Source organism: Podarcis erhardii (assembly GCF_964252035.2).
Source record: "Podarcis erhardii genome assembly, chromosome: 1".
NCBI lineage: Eukaryota > Metazoa > Chordata > Lepidosauria > Squamata > Lacertidae > Podarcis > Podarcis erhardii.
In genome coordinates, this window is record NC_138497.1 from 70450074 (window position 1) to 70478003 (window position 27930).

General features: G+C 40.6%; 1 protein-coding gene, 1 long non-coding RNA gene and 1 pseudogene across 18 annotated transcripts in view; 2 read left to right on the top strand and 1 right to left on the bottom strand.

Annotated features, from left to right (window-relative positions):
- LOC309330744 overlaps positions 1-27930 on the bottom strand; it is a 55285-nt gene that overhangs the window by 12889 nt on the left and 14466 nt on the right. The gene's annotated exons all lie outside the window — the stretch shown is intronic.
- NRIP3 (nuclear receptor interacting protein 3) lies at positions 160-27787 on the top strand. 3 transcript variants are annotated; one of them, XM_081841900.1, is made up of 8 exons: positions 160-378; positions 14644-14823; positions 15406-15488; positions 20435-20574; positions 23021-23073; positions 23180-23274; positions 24100-24183; positions 24471-27787. In XM_081841900.1, the coding sequence occupies exons 1-8, from the start codon at positions 211-213 to the stop codon at positions 24484-24486; spliced, it is 819 nt and encodes a 272-aa protein (XP_081698026.1). In that variant the 5' UTR covers positions 160-210; the 3' UTR covers positions 24487-27787. The 3 variants fall into 3 exon arrangements, with proteins under 3 accessions (XP_081698026.1, XP_081698027.1, XP_081698025.1); XM_081841901.1 differs by lacking the exon at positions 24100-24183; XM_081841899.1 differs by lacking the exon at positions 24471-27787 and having other exon boundaries at positions 24100-24451.
- Positions 4249-5351, top strand: LOC309330497 (cilia- and flagella-associated protein 77 pseudogene; annotated as a pseudogene). The gene has a single exon. The product of its transcript is annotated as a cilia- and flagella-associated protein 77 pseudogene (transcript).

Sequence of the window (27930 nt, forward strand, 5' to 3'; positions counted from 1 at the left end):
CATATTCGATGTGTGTAACATATTGCAGTGTACATAACCCCTCCTTTACTACGCCGCACTGGCTGGGATACCTGCTGTTCTCAAAAACGTCACGCGGATTCTGTTATAAAGTCCACCACAATAGATCGCCGGGGCATTTGTTTCCATATAGACGCTTGGCAGCAGCTTTGGAGAGAAAGAAAGGCAGACAAGAGGAGACAGATCGGAAATATGTTTTACTCAGGGCTCCTAACAGACAGAAAGGATGTGGACCTGAGGGAAGCTGCATCTCTCCGACAACAGAGGAGAATGAAGCAGGCAGTGCAGTTTAACCACAAGGACTCGGCTGACCTGCTACCATTAGATGGGCTGAAAAAGCTGGGGACTTCGAAAGACACCGTAAGACGCTGTTTGTGTGTGTACGTGTGTGTGTGTGTGTGTGTGTAAAAATCTATATCGAGAAAACATAAGATTAAAAGGATGGATTTAAAACATTTTGGTCTGTTGATTCTAGTGGTGTTTTAAAAATGTTTTGAAGATAATGATGAGCCTTTGGAAGCCATAGAAAATTAGCATTTTAATTAAGCTGTTGGGGATGCAGAGGGAGGATAAAGACTGAGGAAATGGTGGGGGGAAGAGCTTTACATGAGATATGTTTTCTGTTTTTGTTATCAAAAATAGTTTATATTTGGCGGTGCAGCTAGGTAATTCTGAACTCTGGACTTTATGGTCTTATGGCTGGTTTTTCAGATGGAAATGTATAATTAAAACACATCCTTCAAAATGTGGTAATAAGCCACCCCAGCTCATTCTGTTGAGCAGGACCCTGGACTTCTATCCCAAAGTCCTGTCCCTGACATAACGTTTATATAGCCATGCTTGCAAGTGCAATCAAGCATCCTTTACATTGTGATTTTAAAAAGAAAAGAAAAGATGGCCTTATTCAGCCATATTGATATATAGCCAATTCAATGCATTCTGTACAAATGTTAGATATGTGAATTGGTCAGTTGGTGAGTTGATCAGATTAGGCGTAGTTTTGTAATAAGAAAACTGGAGATCAAACACAGGTGATGACTTCCTGAGTTTGTACTTTAACTTCTCTTTATTAAGGTAAATTCCAGTCCTGCTACTTCAACATGGTTCCAGTTGATTTCAGTGAAACTTCCTTCCAGGGAACTGTGTTCAGAACTGCAGCTTTGGGGCCTTATTGCTGCATTGCCTGTCTTGTCTTTTGCAGATAGCAGTTTCAGAATGGTACTAAGCAGTAAAAGCTGTGTTGGGGAGAGGGTTTTTAAAATTATTCCCTTAGCTTCATGACCTTGATAGAATATTTTTTGGGGGGTAGGGGAGGAGTACTGTGGCTGCGTTCCTGATGATGTTCATCTGTTTGGCCCTCAGTCAAGTCTATTGTCTCCCACATAAGGGGAAGCTACATTCCTTCGAGATCTACAACATACATCTGCAAAGCTTTCTAGCTTTTGAAAATAAAAGCATACATTAGAGACACAAAACAGGATGAAAATCTATTTGAGCAGGAAGTTGTGTCCATTCTGATTTTTATCCCCCCCACCCCGAGTTCTATATGTTGTCTACTCACAACATTTGACGATAAGATGAGTAATGTGAATCTTTTTAAAAAACAAAAAAACTTTAACCTTGTATAGTTTTTATGTCACCAGAATTTAGGATCAGATGTGTAACAGTGAAAATGGAAAGTGGCAGTGTTTTGCTTAATATATAGGAGGCGTTTCTAAAAACCATACCAGTCTTCAGCCTCAGAACAAGTACTGACCAAAACTATGATTTCTGCTCCAACTTAAAACTCCAGTCCAGAATTCCCACTGCAGTCCAACCTTCACAACGTATAGTCTGACCACCACAGAGGAGAAAACTGCACCCCATATACTGTCAGTCCATTCCTCATATCATTTGGGGTAAATACTGCATCAAGGATATGCCATTCCCCCCGAGTTGGACTAGTAGCCATTTGACACAACCCCATTGAAGTTAAGTCTTACAATGCACTTGCTAGAGCCCTACACATCAAATCACCCTGTAGTAATCACAATATACTCAGAGGTGAACAACAGTGTTTGAAATATATACAGTGGTGCCTCGCAAGACGAAATTAATCTGTTCCGCGAGTCTCTTCGTCTTGCGGTTTTTTCGTCTTGCGAAGCACGGCTATTAGCGGCTTAGCGGCTATTAATGGCTTAGCGGCTTTAAGAAAAAGGAAACAAACTCGCAAGAACTCGCAAGACATTTTGTCTTGCGAAGCAAGCCCATAGGGAAATTCATCTTGCGAAGCACCTCAAAAAACGGAAAACTCTTTCGTCTAGCGAGTTTTTCGTCTTGCGAGGCATTCGTCTTGCGGGGCACCACTGTAACTAGTAAAGGAAGAGGGATGGAGCATTTAATACTATACCGTATCTATGGCTTTGCATAAAACTCCCTGTACAAAGATTACAACTTAGTGGTGTAAAGACTTCTTTAGCATTTTCTAGAGCAGGGGTGGTAAACCAATGGCCTGTAGCTGTATCCAGCATCCAGAAGACATTTTTGTGCCCCCTCCAGAGATCCCCTCCCAAATTTTGGTGGTTGCAGATCACCGAATCATAGAATTGAAAGGGACCCTAAGGATCATGTAGTCCCAGCCCCTGAAATGCAGGAATCTCAACTAAAGCAGCCAACAGGTAGCCATCCAGCCTCTGCTTAAAATCTCCGGTGAAGGAGAGCCCACCACCTTCCAAGGGAGTCCATACCACTGTTGAACAGCTCTTACTGTCAGAAAGTTCTTCCTGATGTTTAGTCGGAATCTCCTATCTTGTAACATGAATCTGTTGGTCCGGGTCCTGCCCTCCAGAGCAAGAGAAAACATGTGGCAGCCCTTTAGATATTTGAAGATGGCTATCCTATCTCCTGTGGGTTAAACCACAGAGCCTAGGGCTTGCCGATCAGAAGGTCGGCGGTTTGAATCCCCACGACGGGGTGAGCTCCAGTTGCTTGGTCCCTGCTCCTGCCAACCTAGCAGTTTGAAAGCACGTCAAAGTGCAAGTAGATAAATAGGTACCGCTCTGGCGGGAAGGTAAACGGCGTTTCCGTGTGCTGCTCTGGTTTGCCAGAAGCAGCTTAGTCATGCTGGCCACATGACCCGGAAGCTGTATGCCGGCTCCCTCGGCCAATAAAGCGAGATGTGCACCGCAACCCCAGAGTCGGTCACAACTGGACCTAATGGTCAGGGGTCCCTTTACCTTTACTTTATCCTATCTCCTCTTAGTCTCTTTTTTCCAGCCTAAGTATACCCAGCTCCCTTAACCACTCCTCATAACTGTCGCCATCTTCTGCACATGTTCCAGCTTGTCAATATCTTTTTTAAATTGTTTTGCCCAGAAATAAACATAGTATGCCAGATGCGGTCTGACCAAGGCAGAATAGAGCAGTGCTTTTACTTCTCTTGATTAGGGCACTATACTTCTGTTGACCTGAAATACAATATTTCTTGAACTGATGGTTGTGTTGTGCAAGTCCTAAAAATGTGTTCATTGTGTTTTTACTCCATGGGTCACCCAAAAATGCCCCCAAATTTCTTTATAGAGGGCCCTTCTGCAGTACTTTGCAATCTTTGTGAGCAGCACTTCCTGTACACTAATGGCTTCCAAACAGAGCTGGCTTCTCACCGTCATTTTTAAGAGCAGCTGAAGTTATGAAACTATAGAAAGCACAGAGTGCTTCACCTGTGTAGTTGTGAGAGTTCAGAGCCAGAAGACAGACAGATAGAGTACAAACTAGAGAGCATGTGGCAGTTTAAAAGGGGAGCAATGCTTATTGCTCCATGAATTTAATAAGGAAGAATAAATGAGCTTAAATAATTTTATATTTAATAGAGCTCACTTTTACACTTTAGCCACTTGCTTTGTCCATGCTAACATTTACACTTGCCCACTTTGATAAAAAGTACCCAGTAGCTTAGCTATGGGTCAATGTAGTTCTTGTCCTGAAAAGTGTTAGCCACCTATGCTTTAGAAATTAAGTGTTAACTTTCCTAAAAACGGAAGTCAAACACCTGAGAGAACCATCCTCCTGTTTAACGAACATCATTTCGTTTGAAAATGCCCTCCTCCCTCCTCTCCAACCACACACACACACACACACACACACACACACACACACCATATTGAGTGACTTACTGACATCTACTGAATGAATAGATCAGGGTTTGATGACACAGTGAATCACAACAATAAATTTTGCATGGTTTGTGATGTCACCCCAAGGCTTCAGGTTACACTCAAGTGGCCACAGAGGCCTGCATCAAATATTTGTTTGGAAAGAGAGAGAGAGAGAGAGAGAGAGAGAGAGAGAGCGAGCATGAAGTGTTTGATTACTACTTATTGATCAGCAATGGAATCATTCGTAAGAAGGTACCTTGATAAGCAGAAGAGGAGGGCCAGCGTTAGTGACATTTGCCCACCCCCACTGCTACCACTGACCAGGGATGATATCAAGCCAGGGACAGAAAATGACAGGCTTGGACTGGTGAGAGACACCATGTTTCAGAACCACCTCATTCTAAAACCAGAGCTAGGAAGGACCCTCAGAAGGTGTGCAAAGATTCCTGGTTCAGATTTTGTGTATGGATTAACTCTACGCGGGACCGATGGAGGAATGCCTGAAGCAATAGGGAACTGGCGGGTAATGACACCCACTGTCACCAAAAAGAAGGAGAAGCCAAAGGACTACATAGTCATGAACTATAGAGGAATAAAAGCTGGTCTTTTCACAGCAAAGGAACACTACCTGTATCGCCAACACCATGATGTGCGCCGCAAAGGAGCTGATGGGGATAGGTTCCCAAGGGATCCACCTCGTCTTCCCGATGCCATGACCTATGGGAGGCCCTATCGGCCTTCTACCCCCTTCATAGATGTCTTTCAACATAAGTTTGGGGACCAATGGGTGGAGGAGAACCGAAAAAACTGTGTATATGTTAAAGAAAACAAGCATAAGAAAAGGCGAGGAAAGATATATGATACACGGGCTGTCATGCTGAGGAAATATCAAATGCCAGTAAAGAAAGATCCTCTGTGGATCATGCCACAATTTCGGAAAATTGCTCCCCATCTTAACACCTTTCCAAGTCTAGAAGATCGAGTGAAGGCTTTCAAAGCCAAGGAAATGGAAGCTCCTGTTCGACATGGCCAGCTAGCTCAGGGCATTTATACACATTTGTAGGATTCAGCTTTTATCAATATGCAACCTCTTTGTATGTCTCAAAAGTAACACTTGCTATGTTATGATTAAAAAAAGAAAGGTTGTGATTTGTTCTTGCTACTGACAACACAGTATTAAAATGAAGTTTCCAGCAAGAAGTTGCAATTGGTTCTCTTGTAACAGAACATACTCACTACCAGTGAGAAAGATGGAATACATGGCTGCCACTGTGCCACAAAAGAACCACATCACCACCTGTGGAATCTGCATGCTGCCACAATTTAACACAGTGCAATAGCCCACCTGCTACAGCAGCAGTGGTTGGCTTCAGTAAATAAAAGTGTGGCAGTGTTATGCAAAACTGTTAAAAACAGAAGAGGTCAGAGATGGGGCAGAGCAGAGACAGGACTGGGGATAAATTGTTTAAACATCACAGCACCCTCTATTTTCATTCTTAATAAATGGGAGTAACCAGGCATATGATTCTATGATTCTATGATTGCAGCCGACATCCAGCACAGTCAGGTATATAGCTCTACTGGCACAAAGCAAACCGCTGTAAAGAATTGTAACGGCACACATCTTTGGAATTAGTGTTTCTGACTGATATAAATCCAATATTGCAATTCTTCAACACAGGTTCTTAATATATAATAATCAATTTATAGGTACACAAATAATGATACTTTTGCCACATATCTATGCCTCCTGATGTAAATTATGTCCCCCAGTTTTGTCACAGCATTTATTGTGATTTACTGCATCAGAAGGTTTATTTCCTTTATATAAATGAAGCTGTGGTGTTTGCTTTCTCTCCTCCCACCCAGAGCTACCTACTTGCACACATCTCCAAACCACATATAAATAATAATAGGCACATTAAACAAAAGAGAGAAAACATGTTTAAGGCTAAAATACATGTGACATTATAATCTACCGGTATTTCTTTTTAAAAAAATGCTTACATTTGTTACTTTTTAAAAAGAAAAAGGCAGTTACAGGGCTGCAATCTGAAACATGTTTCCATTCCAGAATGAGCTCTTAAAAGGCCAATGGCAGCCAGGCAGGCGGGATTTCCAGCAAGAAAGAGGTTTGGGCCCCTGAACTAATAATTCCATGTTAGTGGAACATCCGGTCGATTGCAGAAACTCACCTGACTTTCCCTGCCACAATATCACTAACCAGACAGACCTCTCCATCTTTCTTATCAACATTGGCAGCCTTTCTAGGAGAGCACTATAATGCTCAGGTCAAATGGGTCTTAGCACAATTCTGAAGCAGAGCTCATGCTTTGTATGCAAAAGTTATTGCCCAGGTTCAATAACTGGCATCTCCTGTCAAAAAACCTGGAGAATCACCACCAGTCAGTGTTGACAATACTGATCTTGATGAGCCAATCGTCTGGCTCAATATAAGGCAACTTCACATGTCCCTATGTTGTCATTCCCAGCAGCCACTGGTAGCAATCTGAAGGGGGGGCACCAGAAAAATGTGAGGGAACCATACCCCCTATTTTTTACCTAAACCAATAACCACGGCCCATCCTGTTCTCACAGAGACCTAAGTACTCGGAGGTACTCGGGAGAAGTTATTGCCTGACACCTATTCCCTTATCCCCATGTAAGAGAAAAATGAAGCACACCTATCTATCATTCAGCTTGATCCCAAGGCAAGGAGCTGCAGACAATAATTTGTAGTCTATGCATTCAACAATTCTTGCATGTGGCCTCCCACTTTGTACACACAGAATCATAGAGTTGTAGACTTGGAAGGGACCCCAAGGGCAATCTGGTCAAATCCCTTGCAACACAGGAATCACAGCAAAAGAATCCCTAACAGATGGCCCTCCAACTTCTGCTTAAAATCCTCCAATGAAGGAGAGTCCACCACCTCCCAAGGTAATCCCATCCAGTGTTGAATAGTCCTTACTTTGTTGTTGTTGTTGTTGTTTAGTCGTTTAGTCGTGTCCGACTCTTCGTGACCCCATGGACCAGAGCACGCCAGGCACTCCTGTCTTCCACTGCCTCCCGCAGTTTGGTCAGACTCATGTTTGTAGCTTCGAGAACACTGCCCAACCATCTCGTCCTCTGTCGTCCCCTTCTCCTTGTGCCCTCCATCTTTCCCAACATCAAGGTCTTTTCCAGGGAGTCTTCTCTTCTCATGAGGTGGCCAAAGTATTGGAGCCTCAGCTTCACGATCTGTCCTTCCAGTGAGCACTCAGGGCTGATTTCCTTCAGAATGGATAGGTTTGATCTTCTTGCAGTCCATGGGACTCTCAAGAGTCTCCTCCAGCACCATAATTCAAAAGCATCAATTCTTCGGCGATCAGCCTTCTTACTATTACACCACAAATTTCTTCCTAATGTTTAATTGGAATCTCCTTTCTTGTGTTTGAATCCATTGGTTCAGGTTCCACCCTCTGGAGAAGCAGAGAACAAGCTTGCTCCATCTTCCATGTGACAGTCCTTCAGATATTTGAAGATGGCTATCCTATCATCTCTCAGTCTTTTCGTCTTCAGGCTAAACAAACCCAGCTCCCTCCATCAATCCTCATAAAGCTTGGTTTCCAGACCCTTTATCATCTTGGTTAGCCTCTTTTGCGCACGTTCCAGGTTCTCAATATACTTAAATTGTGATACCCAGAACTGGACATTAGCTACCCCTCCCAGTTTAGTGTCATCTACAAATTTGATTTCATCCAAGTAATTTATAAAGATGTTGAATGAACACTGAGCCCAGGACACAACCCTGAAGCACACCACTTATCACTTTTTTCCAGGCTGACAAAAATTGTTGGTGAGCATTCCTTGTGTTTTGTCAGTCAACCAGCTACAAATCCACCTAACAGTAACTCCTTGTAGCCACATTTTACTAGCTTCTGCACAAGAATATCATGGGGGATTTTATCAAAGCCCTCACTAAAATAAAGAAAAATTACATCCAGAGCCTTTGTCCATGAAAAACACCTAAAGGGGATATTGTACTGTCGGAAATCAAGCCTTTATCGGGAGAAACTGGCAACTCTCCCAGGCACCCGGCTTGGTCTCCTGTTGACCTCCCTGGCTGCATTCCCCAGCAAGATCCAGGCTAGGTCACGATAGGCGATTCTTCCCAAATGCAGGAAGAAAACCCCCCCTCCCTCCTGCTCCCCCGGCAGCGAAGGAGATAGGCAGAAATGTATTTACATGCCTTTATTTCTGTCTTTGCAGTATTACAGAAAACATGTCTGTACTCTTCAAACTCCAGCAGTCAAGTAACAAAGACTTCCTGTACTTCCTGTACATACGCAAGAGGAAAAGCTCATATTACACTCTGAGCTCATTCCGGTGCATTGCCCTGTGAACTGACTGTCCCTCTGTTTCCCATGGAACAGTCCCAACATTCCATCATGTGATGTTTTCAAGCTAGCAGTTTGCAGCTGCATTGCATCCATATCGTAACATGTACAACTAGTGTTGGATTGAAGCTAGTTAACATAGCGCTAAAAATAAAATCCAGGGTTGTAAAGATCATTTGGGAAGGCCTTTTCTGCATATAAATTCCATGTTTTATAAATTCTGGCTGTTTGGTAAAGGGATGCTAGCAGAAATATCAAAGTATAATTTAACTAAAAATTTGAGGCAAAGACAGATGGTCTCACCCCTTAGTTTTTGCCAGGGAAAAAGATCACTTCCTTGGAAACAACCCGCTGATGGACTGTGTTTCCTCGCCAGATTATCTTATCCACTTCATTTACTATCCAACCCTCTCCATTCTTATAGTCCGTTCCTGTAGAACATTCAGAATGCATAAACTAATGCATGATATTCCCTTTTTATTTAAAACATCACACATTTTGATAAATGGTATTGCTGTTTTAGATTTGCTGTTATTAACATGTTGTATGTGTAACATATGTATACATATATAATCTGGAGATTCAGATAAAGGGAGTTCTAAGCTTTTCCAAAGTGCAAATCTTCCTTTTCAGGAAGCCTCTGTTAGATGATTTTTTTTACTGCTGTTCTTATATCTTTCTGGTTTTCACTGCCCACTTTCTTCTTGTTTGAATTTTTTTGTATCTTGCTCATATTTTCTAATTGTATTTCCTACAGAGAGAGTTATTTGTGTGTGTTAGCAGCATAGAACTTTCTGGAAAGATGGGTTATGTCTAGAATAACTAAAAGGTCAAACAAGATAGTGCAGATATGCAAGACAGTATGAAATATTGCTTTAAATGTTACATTACACATACTAATTTTTAGCAATTACTGCCTGTTCATTATGCTGATTGCTAGTTAACTAAAATATCATGTTACTTGTCTATCATGACTCATAATCTAATATATACAGTACATATTGGCTGCTTGCATTTTTCTTCCATGGCTTTTTCAGCATTTCCCCCCTGAAGTTTATTTCATTTGAAAGGCTCCAGCTCTCCACCTATATACTTCTGCTATCTATTTCTAGGTCATGCTAAAGTTAATGGTTGCATGACAAGCTACTCTACTGAATTTCAGTCCTCATACAACCTTTAAGGGTCCAGGAACATTGTCCTCTTTTGCATCTTACCAACCTGCACTAAAGTGAAGTACTCAGGAATAAGTTATATAATTAGGAAAATGCCCATTGTTGTGGAAAAAAGTGTATGCATGGGCTTAGGATGGGGAAGAAATATGGGTTACTTCACATTTTAGTGCAAACCTACCTAATTCACACTTCCCAAAACAATATGCAAAACTAGGACAAAGCTTTTCTTTGAAATTCACTCTTCTCCGAATGCTGCAATGTAGTTATCCACTCAAAAATATGTCACCAAAAATAGGTGTATTGGGGAAGTCATGCATAATGATGCAAGCGTCAGTGAAAATATGCAAAAATGTGTATTTTACCACCTTATGTATCTATGATTCCCCTTCAGGTCCAAAGAACTATAAGCAGAGCTGTGTAAAAGGTTCTCTGTAAAAGCCACTGGAAATATTTCTGAGATATCTCTGCAAAGGGCAGTGAGAAGGAGAATAGGAATGGGGAACATGTGACTATCCAAATGTTGGACTCCAACTCCCATCACCCCCAGCCAGCAAGGCATGGGCCAGTCTCTTTCACCAGCTCAGCAGAGGTGGTTGTTTGAAATAGATATAGTGCGTTCCTATTGTACAACTAGGGAGTAATGATATTATTTATAGCTTTGCCCTCTGTCCTTTCATCGTCTAATGTATATTTGCTGAGTGCTTAGTTTGTTGATGCCTGCAGAAACACAAAAGAATTCCCCAGTCTTGCCTGAAGGCATGTGCAGTCTAGTTCTGTCAAGAGTAACTGCAAGATACCAGTGGTTCTCACAGAAGTGGATAGCAAAGAAAAAGAAGCTGGTGCTGGGAATGCTTTGTGGAATATTTATGTTAGATGCAGACACAAAATGAATCTTGCTAGATAATATAGCTTGAACCAGGAGGGTCCATGGGAAATTTAGGAATAGCAGAAGCAGAGAGAACCACAGCAGGCACAGCCATCCTATACTGTAAACTTATCATAGTAGCTTAACTGTCATGGTTTCCTCCAAAGAACTTCAAATCTGACAAGGATCCTGAGGGTTCCATTATGGAAATGGTTAGTAACTTCACAGAAATACAGTTTTCCTTAAATTGGAGAAAGTATGTATTGTATTCAGACCTGAGGCTTCAATTGGTGTTTTATGTGAATGCGAAGGCTGCCTTGATTCTGGGGCATATGTTTGATTCCACTTCCCAATTTTCCTTCCTATTAACATCTTTAAGTGACGTGAGATGTGAGAGAGACTCCCGTGTGCTTTTTAGTAGTGTTCCATACAGTGCTCAGAGAGTAAGTTTGTTTTATTATCACTCTCTGTAGTTATGTTGGCTTACCCCTTTAAGTATAATTTACTGCTTTATGATGTAGCGGCTAACGTTCTTTATGTGATTGCTTGTGTCATTTCTTTCTCAATTGTTTCCCTTGTGATGTAATAAGCGTGGCATGCTCACACCCACAACCCTACCCCAGGTGTTAATATTCAAAGGCTTCAAAACAGTGCTATGTCACAGAATGCAGAAAGGGCAGGGGCATTAATTAGGAATGTGTGTTTTTTATATATAAAAAGTCAGCGTCATGATATTTAAACACTTCTACTTTGTGAAGAAAGGACAGAAAGCAGGATAGAGGAAAATTTAAAAAAAAGCTCATTGAATTTAAAAGAGTACTCTCTATGATTCTCACAATGATTATTGATGTGTGTTTTTCAGTGTCAAAAGCAGCCTGGTGAATATTCCCTTGTTCCATCTTATAATTCACAACACCCCCTTACTTGATTCTACTTTCAGGAGGTGGTGAGTTGCAGTCAATTAGAACATGCACTGCAACATTCATGAGGCTGATTCTGGTTCAAACCACCCAAATCTGTTTAACAACACATTCTTCCACATGAGGGATGTGAAAATTGTTCAATGGGCTGATCTTAAAACTGCATAAAATTGGTTCTTATATGGAGGGTGTTTACCACATGATGAAGCGGCCCAATACAGTATTCCCAAAAGTCCCTTCCTGTGCTATGGGGGTGGGGGGCAGGAAGAAAGTGCCTTGATTGGGCAGTCAGGTGAAACAGAGGAAAGGAAGCTCCTGCACCTTTAACAGTTGCATAGAAGACTGAATTTCAACAGGTGCAAGCTGCCATACAAGCTGTATTTGCTCTTCTGTGCATCTATTAAAGGTGCATGTCTCTCTTTCTCTCACCCCCCCCCCCGCCAAAATTCAAACTATTAAAAAAATGGTTTATGAAGACAAAAAAAGTTATATGAAAACCAAAAGCTCTTCTGGGAGTGAGGGGTTAGTTGGTTGGGTTTTTAAATCTTCACTGCCATCATATCAGACAATGTGGTGCTGCAGTTTCAGGAACTGTATGTTCAGCAGCCCATTGCTACAGGCACATATAATTGGATCCCATTAAGTATTCTGTTTTTCATATAAGTGTAATGAATACAACTTTGGAATCACTACTTCGCAGCTGATAAGCTTATGGCTGCAATCCTATGTGCACTTACTAGAGATTAAGCACCACTGAACAAAGCAGAACTTATTTCCAAGTAAACATGGCTAGACTTGATCTGCACAAGTATGTGAGATTATTTGGATGATTGCGAGTGCTGCTGCTTTGTTATTCCAATAATATTCATCATCCTACCCTTGGTATATAGCAGAGTATTTTGAAGGAAAGAGTATCAACAGTATTTCCAACCTCCTCTTATTTCCATGGTGATGACACTGTCTGAATGTTGTGACAGCCAACCTGTTTCAGAATCCCTCAGAATTTATGGTAAACTGTACAATGGTGTCATGCATGAGATTAAAAATAAATCAAGTTTGTAATGCTAGAGAGTTTTGTATAGTAAAACTCAACAAATAAACATTAAAAGCCACTGGATTGACATGGGTTGATTTACTATAAGAGTTTAAGACAAAATAACACAATCAACAGTGAAGATGGAAGAAGGAGAGAGTAGAAGTGGATAGAATGAGGAACTTCATCCTAAAGAAGGAGAGAGGGAGGAGGATGAAAAGAGAGTCCAAGGAAGAAGGAAGGGATTGGGGAAAACTCAACAGTAATTTATTTGGCCAAATCAAATAAACATTGTCTGAACTTTCAAATATATCAAATAAACATTGTCTGAACTTTGCATTTAGTCTTTATTTAGAATTATTGCAACCATTGTATTCCAAGTCCCAAGAAATGGGGAGTCCCAAGGTTGAGAGAATGTTCATCTTGTCATGTACTACCAAGCAGAAAATGGAAATACTAGACCCCTGATTCTTTATAGTATATCTTCATCCTGGTCTGGCTTTTGCACTCATAGTCCCTGTTCCAGTACTATAAGACTACTTATGTAGGATATACAGTATTACAATTAGAGCAGCCTCACTTTTGTTCAGGGAAGCTATGGCTATGGCTTTTTCCGGTATGGAAATGCAGCAGTTGGAAAGCAACACAATTGGAATTTGAATGTCATGAAGTTGTTAAAGGCATGTGACATCCCTAATAATAAATGCAGTTCAACCTAATACATATTTACTCAGAAGCTTCCAGGCTGCGAGTGTCTGCATGCCTTCAGAACTGAGCAAATATCTTTAGCATCCCAGAGCCAAAGGCAAAATGAAAAATCTGCCCAGGAAGTCCACAGAACTCAACTGAACTTTTTAAATTTTCCACATAAAATCCCAGATATACCTGTGATTGGAGCTGTTCTAATTCAGAGAAAACAGTGAATGGGCATCACAAAACCACATCCTCAAAAATTATTCCCCCAATATCTCTGACATTAGCCTACCGTGTTTGTGCACACATTAAAATAATAGCAACATTTACTAAATTTTACATGCCACTTACTAAATTTTACATGCTGCTTCGCTCTTTATAGATAAATATTCTCACATTTAGAAAATGAATAATGCTTTTTTCCAAATTGCACTCCTGTCCCCTGTATGTGAAACTGTTTTCCTCATCCAAGCAACTAAATATGTCAAAATGTCCTGAAATATCTTTGAACCACCATTTGTAAATACTGAATGACAACAGAAATTATCCACTCCTTTATAAATTTCAGCCTGCCATTTTCTCCATGCAGAACCTTTGGGATAAGGACTTTGTTGACTGCAAGAAAAAAAAATAGGTATAAAAGGAGAATTCCCTAGATGGCAAGATTCAGGTTTGGGGAAAGTACTCTTCAGTGAGAGAACCCAAGCAGAGTTTTAAAAACACAAAATATGTAGCAAAGTAAAGCATGGAAATATAGGCAATTAGACCTTTAAAATATGTTCATGTGAGTTGCAAAATGCTCCTCTTCTCCAATATAGGAAAATACCACATGTTTGATAAGTTAAAAATTAGGTTACTTACAAACTCTTCAAAGGTCTGGTTCATGTGCTTTTCCATATAGCATTCAGAAAAAGTTGCACAGACAACGAAACTTGACTTAGTTACAGTGGTGCAAGTTCCTAAATTATTGATAGGGGAACTCAAGAGTTGCTTTTAAGAGCCATTCAGCTAAACTGAAGTAATGAGTTTAGACTCTTCACATGCTGAGCTTCTCAGATAGACTAAGGAGAACAAAGTCTTGATTACCTACTCTCTCCCAAGCTGAGCTACACCTGCCAGGACAGCTAACACTATGGTCTTAACCCCTTCATGCTTTAATTAGACTTAACCTTGTTGGTTATAGGAGGCTGGTTATCAAACAGATTTTAGGCTGAGTCCTGTTCTTTGACTTTTCAACAGCAAAGGGCCACATACTTTGTCACTCTGTATGTGTGTGTTTAGATACAAACATACATATTTAATGCTGCCAAAATATTTTTTTCTTGAGTTGCATAAATAATGCATGTATTTAAAGGACAGCATTATTCAACTGTTTGGTTTCAATCAACCTATGTTTCCCCCTACCCTAATTTTCTTTTTCTTTTTTTAAGCAACCACACAACATCCTCCAGAGACGGTTGATGGAGACAAACATGTCCAGGTTGCGCCACAACCGGGGCAGCTGCTCTCAGAAGAACGAACTCTCACTCCAGACAAATAAACTGAATCAAATGAAACTGGATGTCCCAAAGAAAACAGAGCAAGAAGACCTCATCCTGGTGTGTTGCCAGGTATGCTTCATGAGCCTACATTTGACATTTCAGCCAGTCTTCCACTACAGTGAGAATGCTGCACCCAATTCCCTATGTGGCTGAACCCAAAGACAGCCAAAGCTTTATGTGGCGGCAATATCTGTGCTCACAGCAGCATTTTTAAGAATCCATTGTGACCATGGGGGATCATTCTTAGTAGCTGCATCTGTCTCCACAGTGTGTGGTGAGGTTACATTTCATGTTTGCTGGATGAATACATTCCTGGAGCCATCATGTGGAGGAAAAAATGCAGAGTGTGAACCAAGCCATATGTAAGATAGGCAGATAAAATTGATGAGATTATGAAAAGCATATCCTGGCTGATGGAATACTGAACTTGAATGAGTGTTCACATGTAAAGCTGGAGAAAGAATTTCTTCAAGAGTAGAATTAGTAACTGAGAAATCAGCCCTCCACTGGTGATACAAAAAAAGGGTTCCACAGATAGATCACAATGGGGGGGGGGGGGATGGTGTTTGTTTCCAGAATTCTACACTACAGCACAAATAAAAATTGAAGCTGTCAGTTGATTCTTTCAAATACTCTGTTTTGCCCCAACAGTGCGCTGGGAAGGAACTGGAAGTTGTGGTTGATACTGGATGTCAGAGCAATATCATATCATCTGCATGTCTCGAGCGACTAGGGTAAGGAGTTTGTTTTCTAGACTGTTAGTTAAAAGCATGTGACAGTGTTCACCTGACCTCACTGCTGCACACCAAGATGGACAGGGGAAGGGAGCAGGTCAGTGAATTGCAAATCCACCAGTGGGAGTGCCAGATCTGCTTCACTAATGCATTTGCACTGTGCTGACTTGGCGAGCATGCTTCTTTACCTTTAAGAGCTGGAGGGCAGACACAAATTTCACTGGAGATGCTATTTCCCACACCAGGAAACTGAGTACTTGTTGAATTTCTATCTGTTGCATAACTTTTAAAGGTAAAGGACTGCCAGACAAAAAGTTGACAATTTTGTTCTAGAGCAGGCGTAGGCAAACTCTGTCCCCCCCCCCCCAGATGTTTGGGACTACAACTCCCATCATCCCTGACCACTGGTCCTGTTAGCTAGGGATGATGGGAATTGTAGTCCCAAACTTCTGGAGGGCCGGAGTTTGCCTATGCTTGTTCTAGAGTGAGTTCTCATTCAACAGGGAAAGGCTGTAGCTTAGTGGTAGACATGTTTTACATGCAAAGGAGCCCTTGAGTCTTAGGAAAGCAGGAAAGACTCCTGTCTGAAACCCTAAGAACATCAGAAAAACTTCAGTCTATGGTCTTATCCAGCAATCAAGTCCAGGATTCATTTCCCACAATGACCAACTATGCAATGAGAGGTTTACCAACATGATGTAAGTGCAATAGCACTCTGGGCACCTATTCCGGCTAGTGCAGACCAGGGATGCAGAACTTGTGCCACCCCAGATGCTGATGGGAATTGCAGTCCAACAATGTCGGGGTGGTGGTGGCACAGGTTCCCCACTTCTGAACTAGGTGGTAACAATACTGAACTAGATGGATCAAGGAACTAGATGGGCTTGGTATAAGGCAGTTTCCTAGGGTGTTGCAACTTGAAAGTAGGATTGCCAGCTTTTCAAACTGGTTACTGTAACTGTGTTTTAACAGCAGTGATATGAAAATATTAGCAAGCCAGGAAAATCATCACTATACTTTGACCTTAAGTCTACCTTCTGCCCACTTCTGCTTTGAGAATAACTTTTTGTCTGTGGCTATGGTGCTTTGGAACCCTCTCTACAACTGTGTCCAAAAGAGGGGAAATGTTGTCTGATGTTTGTAGTTGGAATTCCTTTTCGGAGTGTATCTCATGTTAAGTTTCTCATAAACATCTTGTTACAGGAATACTGATCAAACAATGGGGGCAGTCAGATGCAAATGAGATTATAAACTGTATCTGCAGAAATTCCCTCTTCTATACAACTATTAAAAGTGCAGGAGATCTGCCCTCTATATCACCTGCCTGGCCACTCTAAAACCAATTGCTAGGAGGCTGAGTTGCCTGCTTTTGATCTGGCCCCTGCTAAGGTGCCTTAACAGCTGTTTGATCTGCAGCAAATTAGTAGATGATGATGTGTGTTTCCATCTTGTGAAAAACTTGCTAATTCCTGCTTTTCAAGATGCTATGAAAGAGACAAGAGCAGGTCAGGCCCATTTCTTTTTCTCGGCCAGCTGGCAATCCACTCAGATGCATTGTTTGGTATGTCAGCAGCTAAAATCCATGTTGCTAATTGCAGAGGTGATGATAGATGTCTTTGCTAATTATTTATAGCTGTGAGCTTGTATTCCTCCTTTTTAGATATGATATTGTCTATTTTTTCTGATTGTTACAGCCTTTGGCTGCATAGCATGATGTTGATTGAACTGATAAAAGGTTTATTCTGTTTTACTGTTAATCTTAACATCCTTCGAATTCAAGTCCTCTTCCAGTGCACCAGTCAGAGGTGGGACCACCCTAGTCATTTAAGAAAGACTTCCAAGGCTCCTCCTCTCTTGAAATAATGTCATACCATTTCGTGATTTTTTTCCTTAAAAAAACCTGAGCAAAGTAGTGTGTTGCAGTGTGGAGTACTGTTGTTCAGGGTTTGGGGCAAGATACTCAATTTTATCCCCCACCTCCCTTGTTCTGCTTCCCATCAAAACAAACACAACATCCTATGGCCCCTGAGCATTGGGCCCTCCCTTAGGCTTTTCTCTTGTTTCTTTTTCTGTATTTTTGCAAATGTTGGGAGTTATTTCAAGCTTGCTGATGCCTCTCTTGTGTGTGGATGGTGCTATTTTGGCTAAATAAAGAGCTGTCTGCAGATTATTAGTTTGTTATTGGTACAGGATGAATTCTCGGAAGGTCATGCACTCTTCCTCCTAACTGAGTCTTAATTTGCACCTCTATTCAACCCTTGCGCTTAAGCTGAGCCATTTTCAGTATCAGTGTCCTATCTTGAAACATGTGAAATACAAATGAAAGAAGTGCCTCTGAGCATATAAGGAGTGTGTAAGCCTTGCCACAACCCAGCACATAAATGTGGGCCTTTGTCAGAAGAGTTTTTATATTCAGTTGTTGTGACACAGTGGGGAGAGATGAACCCCAGTGTTCTCTAATTTTTGAAATTATCTTAAAACCTTGTGGGCTCAGGCTGTGCAATCTTAACTTGTGCCAGGAAAATTGGAGCCTATATTTCTTGGGGAGGAGGGACGGAAGGAGAGGGAACATTGAATGTAGCACTCGCCATATGGTGATCTGTTCTCTGGCCATGTATCTCAGCCAGAAGTACTGTCTACCAACCAGGGCAGCACAGAGCATGCTTCCATGCCAACACACTGATAAATGTTTAAACTTTAGCTAACCAAATGAGATCTTCCTTGACAAGGCAATAAAAATTAACATGGGTTCATACACTGACTTGTTTAACTAAAAGGCAGGCACGAGTGCATTGCGATCAATGCCCATGTCATAGAAGCATTCATATCTCCTATAAGCAGATATTAATAATCTGAAGTATAGAAGATCGGGCCCAAACTAGTTATCTTAGAGACTGCCTGCCAAGTAAAAGGATTGCTGTTCTGAATTCTTTGCATGGAGGGTGGGAGACAATTTAATTATCAAGCACAAAATACACATTAAGTAACTGCAATGTACTTTGCAGAAAAGGGCTATAGAAATTATTAACATGTTAATCAGAATATTTAATGATGGCAAATTATATAAAGGACTGGGCGTCTTAGCTATTGGAACTGGTCATACACTGTACTATATTTAACTTGTTGGAAGATCAAAGGAAGAAAAAGTTGAGGAAATGGATAGAGCATTTTTCTCGTCTTTTGCTCTGATCCATCTAGCTCATTTAATAGATAGGAGAATGGGTTCTTCAAAGTAACCGTATCAAAGTGCCTTTAGCATTGACTCATCTCTGCATAGGTCATAAATCAGTCACTGATGACTCATATTGCAAAGCAGTGCAGTAGAAAAATACCACAAAGGAGGCACAAATGAAAGTAGGTTCTCATGGAAAATGAAAGGAATTATAGCTGTTGGACAGACTGTTTTTAAAAAAACAAAAAACCGTCAGTCCCGTACAGGCACACTGTTAGGACAAAGCGAAGGGTGAGGAGGAAAGAATAGCAAGCATTGTGGAATTGTGAGTTCCCTCAGAAGTACTTGGTTTGACCCTATGGAATGTCACAAATCCACTGAGAGACTGTCTCCTGTGTAGGCCCCACTGAAAGAAAATGAAAAGGAAGGTTTCTGTAAGAGCCCAGCCAATAGTATGTTGTGATATCAGAAGATTTTTTAAAAAAAACCTTTTAAAAATAAATAACTAAATGTTTATATAACCAACATTTTAAATGTAACATCTAATTATAAAAGATCCCCGAGATGTATACATTTCCCCAGCTCTCTCTGTCTCATCTAATCGCCTGCCTAATTCCATCATGCTCAGCTTTTCTTTTCCCTATAGGAATTCTGCTCTGCTCTGGTCATCCTAGGATGGTGGTTGCCCATAACCCTGTTTGGATGCTGTAAGAGCATGCCTGAAAGATGGGATGCAGCCCTGGAAGAGATTTATTATTCAATGACACCTCTAGAGATGCTGCAGGAAAGTGGGTGTCCAGAACGCATCATCCCGACCTTGTCAATTATGTAATGGGGCAAGAAATTAGCACAGACTAAACTCCCCAGTGGGTTTGATCCGCAGGGATTAGATATCCTATCCGAGCTCTTCCAATTGCTGAAATAAGCACAGTGATGAAAATGCCCTAAGAAAAAACAAGTCTAAGAAACAGAGGGAAGAATTCTCATTTTTAGCTGAATGGTAGTTCTGGTAGATCAGAAAAATCGCTAGACTCTTCTTGAGCACTCCCCAAACGTGGACTTGGTTTAGCGTAAAGAGGTGGTATGTAAGAAATGAAAAGAATCCAAATAATCCTCAAATGTTACTTGACAGAGCAGTAGAACATTGTGTATTAGCGAAAGACAAAAGGCTTGCCAGGTTTTAATGTCTTACTAATTTGTTCCTTTTTCCCACAAGTCAGGCTAGCACAATCTGCCACTGAGCAAAAACATCCGTGCTTTCTTCTTTCTGTAAAAGTGCCCATTGTCACCCTTGTTGTTCATATGAATTTTAGACATATTGGCACAAAGAATAAGATGTAACCAAGAAATTAAAAGTATAAGAGTGGGACCGAGACAATATAAATTAAAAGCATTTGCAGACAATGCAGTGATATCTGTAGAAGAACCAACAGAGTCAATCCCGAAAGTCTTACAAGAGTTAAAAAAAAGGGGGGATGTGGCAGGATTTAAGATTAATAAAGACAAATTAAAATCTTGGTAAAAAATATGAATGATGAGAACAAAAATTACAAGATGTGTCAGGACTAAAGATTGAAAGAAAGGTAAAGTATCTAGGTGTATAGTTAACAGCAAATAATATAAAGCTGTATAAAAATAATTATTTATCTGTATCAGATACTAATTACAGAATAGGAATGACTATGCTCAGTTCCAGGATACAACACAACACAAGTACTGGCATCCTAAAATGAACAAACTCCTGACGTAAACCCAGTGACTTTTCCTTGTGCAGATTAAAGGAGCACATGAAACCCTATAAGCCCGAAGGTGAGAAGATTTCATTGCCACACAGTATGAAAGTGATTGGCCACATAGAACACCTGGTTCTTACCATGGGGACTATTCACGTGGACTGTTCAGCAATTGTGGCAGGTGAGTGTTCAGGCAGATTAGATGCCATACAAGTATAGTACTTGTCAAACCTATTTTTGTACATTATGGTGCAATTTCTAAGTTTATTTGGTAAACAGGTTTGGGAGGCTTTTGACTTGTTTCTAAAATCTGTTGGATTGAGATTACAAAAATATGTTGTGGTTGTACCCTGAAAAGCCAAACCTCTCTCAATTCACTATCAGTTTCCTTTTTTAAAAAAAAATCTATTTGGTTGGATCCAGACTAAATTAATCGAGCTTAGGGGAGTTAGTGTGGAATACTTTTAGAATATCTTTCACCATGACTACTGGCTTTGCAGGTTAGGGCAGATGGAAGCTGCAGTCTAGAACCATCTGGAGGACATCAGATTAGGGAAGGTGGGCTAAAACAGTCTTAGCCAACCTGGTGCCCTCCAGCTGTTTTGAACTACAACTCCCATTAGAGCTGTTAAGCATGTTGGACTAGGACTGGGAAGACAGGTTCAAATACCCACTCAGCCATGAAGTTAACTGGATGGCCCAGGGTCAATCACTGCCTTGCAACATAACAGGGTTCTTGTGAGGATAAAATGGGATAAAGAACCATGTTGCTGCCCTGAGATCCTCAGAGGAAGGGTAGGATATAAACTCTTTGTAAAAGGAAAACGCAAAAGCCTTACTTGCCACTGATTTCAATGAGAACCAAAAGGTAAAGGTAAAGGTACCCCTGCCCGTACGGGCCAGTCTTGACAGACTCTAGGGTTGTGCGCTCATCTCACTCTAGAGGCTGGGAGCCAGCGCCGTCCGCAGACACTTCCGGGTCACGTGGCCAGCGTGACGAAGCTGCTCTGGCGAACTGGCACCAGAGCAGCACACGGAACACCATTTACCTTCCCGCTATAAAGCGGTACTTATTTATCTACTTGCACTTAAGGGTGCTTTCGAACTGCTAGGTGGGCAGGAGCTGGGACCGAAAGACGGGAGCTCACCCCGCCACGGGGATTCGAACCGCCAACCTTCTGATCGGCAAGCCCTAGGCTCTGTGGTTTAACCCACAGGAGATAGGATAGCCATCTTCAAATATCTAAAGGGCTGCCACATGTTTTCTCTTCCTCTGGAGGGCAAGTCCTAGGCGCTGAGGTTTTACCCACAGCGCCACCCGCGTCCCCCCCAATGAGAACTAACTAACATTAATTCCAATCCTCTAAGTGCAACTAACTCACTCTGGGCCCAACCCTATTGGATTAAAGTGACTCACAGTGGAAGGACCCATCCTCAGTAATGGAACACATGCTTGGAATGTACAAGAACACAGCTTAAATCCCTACTTTCTCAAGTTTATAAGGATCCAAGGATCCTTTTCTCTAGTTCAGAAAACTCTATTTAGCCTCAGTGTTGCCTCTGGTCAAAAACAGTTTGTAGGTTTCTGAAACAATATGAAGTCCTGCAAAACCCATTTACCAGAGATGAAAGTAGGATAAGTACATATAGCAGAAGTTGAAATTCCTTTTTCCAATTGCCTTTTAAAACCATCTTTCAGCTGTCTCCAGCCAGCTACTTTATAATTTCAATTTCACACATTTCTATGTGAATTTAAGCTTGTGCTTTGGACAGGAATGCTTTGGGGACTGACCAAGAAGGGGATTATAGTTAGTACATTGTTTTTCCTAGCTTAATTTGGGCATGCAGAATCATGTTCTCTTAGAACAAGTGAAAGTATTAAAGTTATTAAGCACCTCTCAATATCCCTTTCCCGCACCATCAAGTAAAGACAATCAGACTACAAAGTTCTGGGATTAAGCGGCAGGGTTACAAACTCAGAGTATAATTTATATAACTGTATTAGAAATATCTATATATTTATTTGGATAATAAGTATATATGAGTATATATGAATTGAAATTGTTAACTGTTAACTGTCATAGTGAAATACTATACCCTAAAATAAATAATAATTAATAATGATAGAGTACTATTTCCAGGCAGTACTGGCACCTCTCATGTATAAATGACAGCCTTCACAATTCTAAATTTGGCTCAACAGAAACTACCCTGAGACCACTAAGAATTCTTTCCCATCAGCAATGATTTCTTATCACTGTTCTACAGAGGAATCAATTAGTGACTTAGATATAAGGAACTGGTCACAGAAAGAAAGGTTACTTGCATGAAAAGAAAATTCAGAAAAGAAAAGAAATTAATACATCCTTCAGCACTATTGATTAATACTTGGTTTCACAGACCAAGCAAAGGATTAGATTTACATAGTGACTGAACTATTAAGAAGGGTAAAGTTGAGGGAAGAGCAGGTTCTTCTCCAGCTGCTTTAGACAAATTGAGTTGGCCGTGACCCCTTCACCGCACTAAGGGACCTAACACATCTCATGGAAATATGAGCTTGTGTATGTGTTAGATTGATTCATCATAGCATTTTATCTCTATCTGAACATTTTTCTCTCCCTTTCCAGAAGATAATGATAAAAACTTCTCCCTGGGGTTACAGACACTGAAATCTTTGAAGGTAAAACTCTGTTCCCCTCCCAACTTTTCGTATCCCCTATTTTCTTTTACTGAGGTGATCTTAACCTGTTGTCTAATTTGTTTTCTTATATTCCCTCTAATTTTAGTGTGTGATAAACCTTGAAAAGTATCACTTGATCTTGGGGAAGACAGACAGGGTAGAAATTCCTTTTGTCATTAATGCCTCTGCACACGAAGAGAAGTGAGTATTGAACTCTAAAGCTGCACAGATATATTTAGAGTGACAATATCCAGTCAAATCAGTGGCATAGTGAATATGTGGAAGAAATGGATCCTGACTAGGGATGGCATTAATTTGAGGGTTTCATGATAGTTTACCATGTGCTATCCAAAGTATGTTTAGTGCAGCATGAAAAAGCTGCTGTAAGTAGAGAACTGAACGGTGAAACTGCCACATTATTGAACTCGCCCCTAGATGTGAGTGAAGAAGATATGAATATTTTTTAAGTTTTTTTTTAACACTAATCAGACTGAATATGGTTTAAAACATTGGTTCTGATTACCAAAGCCTATCATACAGGCAATGCATATATTTTCTGCTTCATTTGGTGGGTTTGCACTGGGATTATCCTGCTTTCAGTAAGTGCTTAGGACACACTCCTGCATTTTAGTCAGGGAATAGCATGGAAGTTTCCAAGAAAGGGAGAAAGAAAGAGAAAATGAGACAATGGTATACCATTCAGCATTTTTAATGTTGATGGGGACCATATTGCTCCTGGGCATGTGTGTTAACTGTACCATGGGAGGTTTATTTCTGGATATATTTTTTTCCAAATAGGTATAGTATTACAAAGGTGATAAAATAGGCTCTTTTACACCAATAATATAATAAATTAGGCTTTCAGTTGCCCCAAGTACATTTGTGTCCCCTTTCCCCAATTTAAGTGCTGATTAGGAGTTTGAAAAATAATTTATATAGGATCTATGAAACCAGAGGTTTTAGGTAAGGAAATATATTTTACACACAGTTATGAGGTGCCTTGCTTGCTAAACAGTTATTTTCTAGGGCACATCCTCATGGCAGCCACCTGCGCTCCTGGTTCAGAGCTGTAGGACACAGCTGGAAGCCTGGGAAGTGTCCCTGGAAAAGGCAGGTACCTTTTTCCTCCAGGATATCCTGTGCTGGCCATAAAGGTGGCACAGCCCAGGCTGGTCTTATAGCCATCCCTGTCAGCAGAGTGGGCAGGCTGGGAAGCAGCATGGGTTGCATGCAGCCCCTGGTGCTTATGGAGTGTGGGGCTGAACGACTGCATGAGCACATCCAGCCCCCAAGTTAGCGCTATATGCATATGTATTTGCTATAATGAGATCGAGCTTGGCAAAAAACCAAAACAGAGCCAGCTCTTTTGTCACACTGGTTTATGCTTCTCATTTCAGCACTTCTGAGGCCTGAAGAGAATGCACTGCTGGCTTCAGAGAATAAGGCTTTGTGGTTGAAAGGAGAGTCGGCAATACTGATAACCCCACCTTGCTAGACTGTAGCTAGCTTGTAGCTAAATGAAGGAAGGAGTCTAGGGCAACTTCAGGCATTCACTCACCATGCCAAGAGTGTGGACAGTGGACTTCTAAAAGTACATCTGAGTCCACTCTTAAAAATGATGTCCTCTTTATGGTCATCTAAATATGAAAATGTTTCTTTTACATCTTTTTTGTTATGAATGGATTATTGAAATGAATTGCCTCTTGTGAGACTGAAAAAGACAATTTTTATAACTTTTGAACTAATTGTATTTAGCTGCAATGAGAGGCTGTAAGAATCAGATTTTTAGAATTATTTTTAAACAGAGAATGATTAATAATTGGACAAGATTGGGTTCAAACCAGAGCTTATTTACAATTAAATAAGTTCATCCAAATGCTCACGTAAGTTGAAGAGAATATATTTTTTTCAAGGGTACTGAAGGTGGTATGATGGAACTATTGTTGCTTGTATTATTAGATATTTTCCAAATTTCAATATCTCAGAAAATGTTGTTCTTAATTTCTCATTATGAAATATTGATGTCAACAGTAAGAAGGTGGAGCACAATTTAAATCTATATAATACTCAGCTTTTCATAATAGCATAAGTAACTGGATTTCCAGATTTTAAACAAATTACCGGTATCTAGAACCACAGTGTAGCATACATAAGAATTTTAATGTCTACTTGTTCCGCATTAATATTTTAGTTTATTTTCTTCAAATTTTGTTGCATAATTTTCTCAGTTGTGATTGTTTTAAATTGTATCTGTGAGCCTTTTATTAGCCCATAACTCATCAGTAGATATGGACAGACCTCTAAATAGTTACCAACATTTTGGCATAATCATTTTCATCACTCCTTAAGGCTGGTAATGAGATAATTTTGGGGAAAAAAACATTTCATTCTTGGTTTAAATATGTATTCATCATCTTAATGCCCAGATACTTGTTGCCTTTGTATCTCCAAGGCATTCTACAATATATATATTACTAGAATTTCAGGTGTATTTACCTTTATCTTGTAAGCAGCAAACTCACCAAATAATCTAAAAACATTGAGTTCTGGACTGATTCTTCAGCATGGTTATTGTTTTATAGTATAAAACCAGATTGAGAAATGAGAGCATGAGTGTACTGTATATAAAAATACACTGTGGGAAACAATGTTGCTATGGCAGCCCCTTCCATTTTCTCTAAAAAAAATGAATATCCGTGTCCTGTCATACTCCCTTTGGGGTCATTCTCACTAATGGCATGATTGCTTGATTCCCAAGAAGAGCAATTATCACTCAATATTATCCACCGAACAGGGAATTTTAACACTTACCACCAGAGACAATATTACAGTAATGATATATATTCAAGCAGGCTCTCCACTGTTCTAAACATCATATGATGAGCCACAGGGAAAGACAGAACCACTTCCTCCCTGCTCCTGGGACAGCACCTTGTTTCTTTTATTCCCTTAGAGCAGGGCAGTCCAACACATGGCCCAGGGGCCGTATGTGACCCTTGAAGCCTTTTTTGGCAGCTCTCAGCAATATTTGATGACCCGCCTCAGCCCTTGCGCTGCCCTTGCAGAGCTGGCGAAGCAAGGCACTGAGCTTGGGGAGAGAGGCATGAAGACTCTCCCAGCCTCCTTCCCAAAGCCTAGGAGCTAGGAGGGCTCTAGGTACCTTTCAGAGCCTCATGGTGCCTCCCCAAAGTCCACCTCACTTAGCCAGCTTTGGGAAAGCAGTGTGAGGGCTGGGGGAGCCTCAGATTTTGGCCAGGCTCCCCCTCCCTGCACATGTGTGACAAGGCAGTGTGCAGCCCATGGGCTCCATGTTGAATCACTCTTGCAGCCCACTTGGAATGAAAAGTTGGACTACTCGGCCTTAGAGTCTCATAAGTCAATAATGCTGTATTCTATGACACACTCTTCAGCAAACTATCTGGTTTCCTCCATTAGGCTGATAATACCACAGACAATTCCTGTCCTATAACTTCTTGGCATTGCTTTCTATAATGGTCTTGAGCTTTTTGCTACCAGCAATAGGTATTCTTCAATTGGTTCTGGGTGATATGTTTAGTTGTGCAAATTTACTCAAAAATAAGTGTGTTGTGGCTGCAGTGTGGATTAACAACATGTGTAGCACATAATTGTCTGATTGTTTCAACATGCAGTTCAACTTGCACTAGCAGCTACGTTACAAATGTGTTGAGCTACAAACTGAAGTGTGCTCAAGCAATCGTAAAACTTATATAGTATGTGCTCAAGTCTGCATATATCTGCTTAACCCATATTCACAACAGGCTAGGGTGGTCATACTTGTGCACCAATCCATATAAACAAAAATAGCAAGCAATATATACAGGAAAATGATCTTACACACATGCACGCTCTTCCTTCCTGAGAACATGGGGAGCTGTTTTGTATATAGACACCCCTCTCCCTTGCTCCTTGTTCAAGCTATTTTCTCTAAGCTTCTGTCTATAGTACACCTCAAGCCACCATACCAAGCTCCCATATATGGAGCTGTATGGTTAGCTATACGACTATATGATTAGCATCACAGATGTGCTTCTAATTACACCAGTTAATTAAATGCTTTGCAGGAAAGAAGCTTTGGTAGACTTGGGTGTGGGTGGGTGTTGTCAAACCAACAGGATGCAATACACACTTTAGACACAACAGATCCCTTTTAAAACTTATCTAGTAGACTTTGTACTGAATATGCACTTACATTTTGAAGAACCCTAATTAAATTCAATGGAAATAAGTACTGGCATTGAATAAAAAGGGGTAGAGAACCAACGCTTTTAGGCTAGCGTTAGTTTTCAATATTTGATCTGGTTTGGTCATTCTGGCAGTGACCACAAAGAATATGCAATGGCTACAACATCTTTAGCACTCCCAAACTAGTATATATATTTTAATAATTTGTGGTTTAGCTTTTTGCAATGGGTTTGATAACATCCATGTACAGCGCTGGTGTTGCTCACAGATTTGAAGTATAAGTGTTTGGATATATTTTTATCTTTCTGTGCATCATTGCCCTCAATATTTATATATCTATATTTACAAAACAAAACTTTTATGTGTTTGCGAGGTGAACTGCACTGTGTGTATACCTGCCAACATGTAGTTGAAAAATAAAATATATTTGTCTATGCTGCTTATGTGGCATTTGGCTACTTTAGTGTTTATTACTGTGATCATTATGAAAATAAATAAAATGTAAAACTTCTATTAAGGTGTTTTAATTTCTGCTTTATCTTCTCTCATGGTATGTTTTGCCAAATACACACCCTGATCCAGAACCCTCAGTGCTTTCTGGTGCAAATATGGTAGGCCTTGTGTCCTACATTACTAAGGGCAATCCTAGATTAG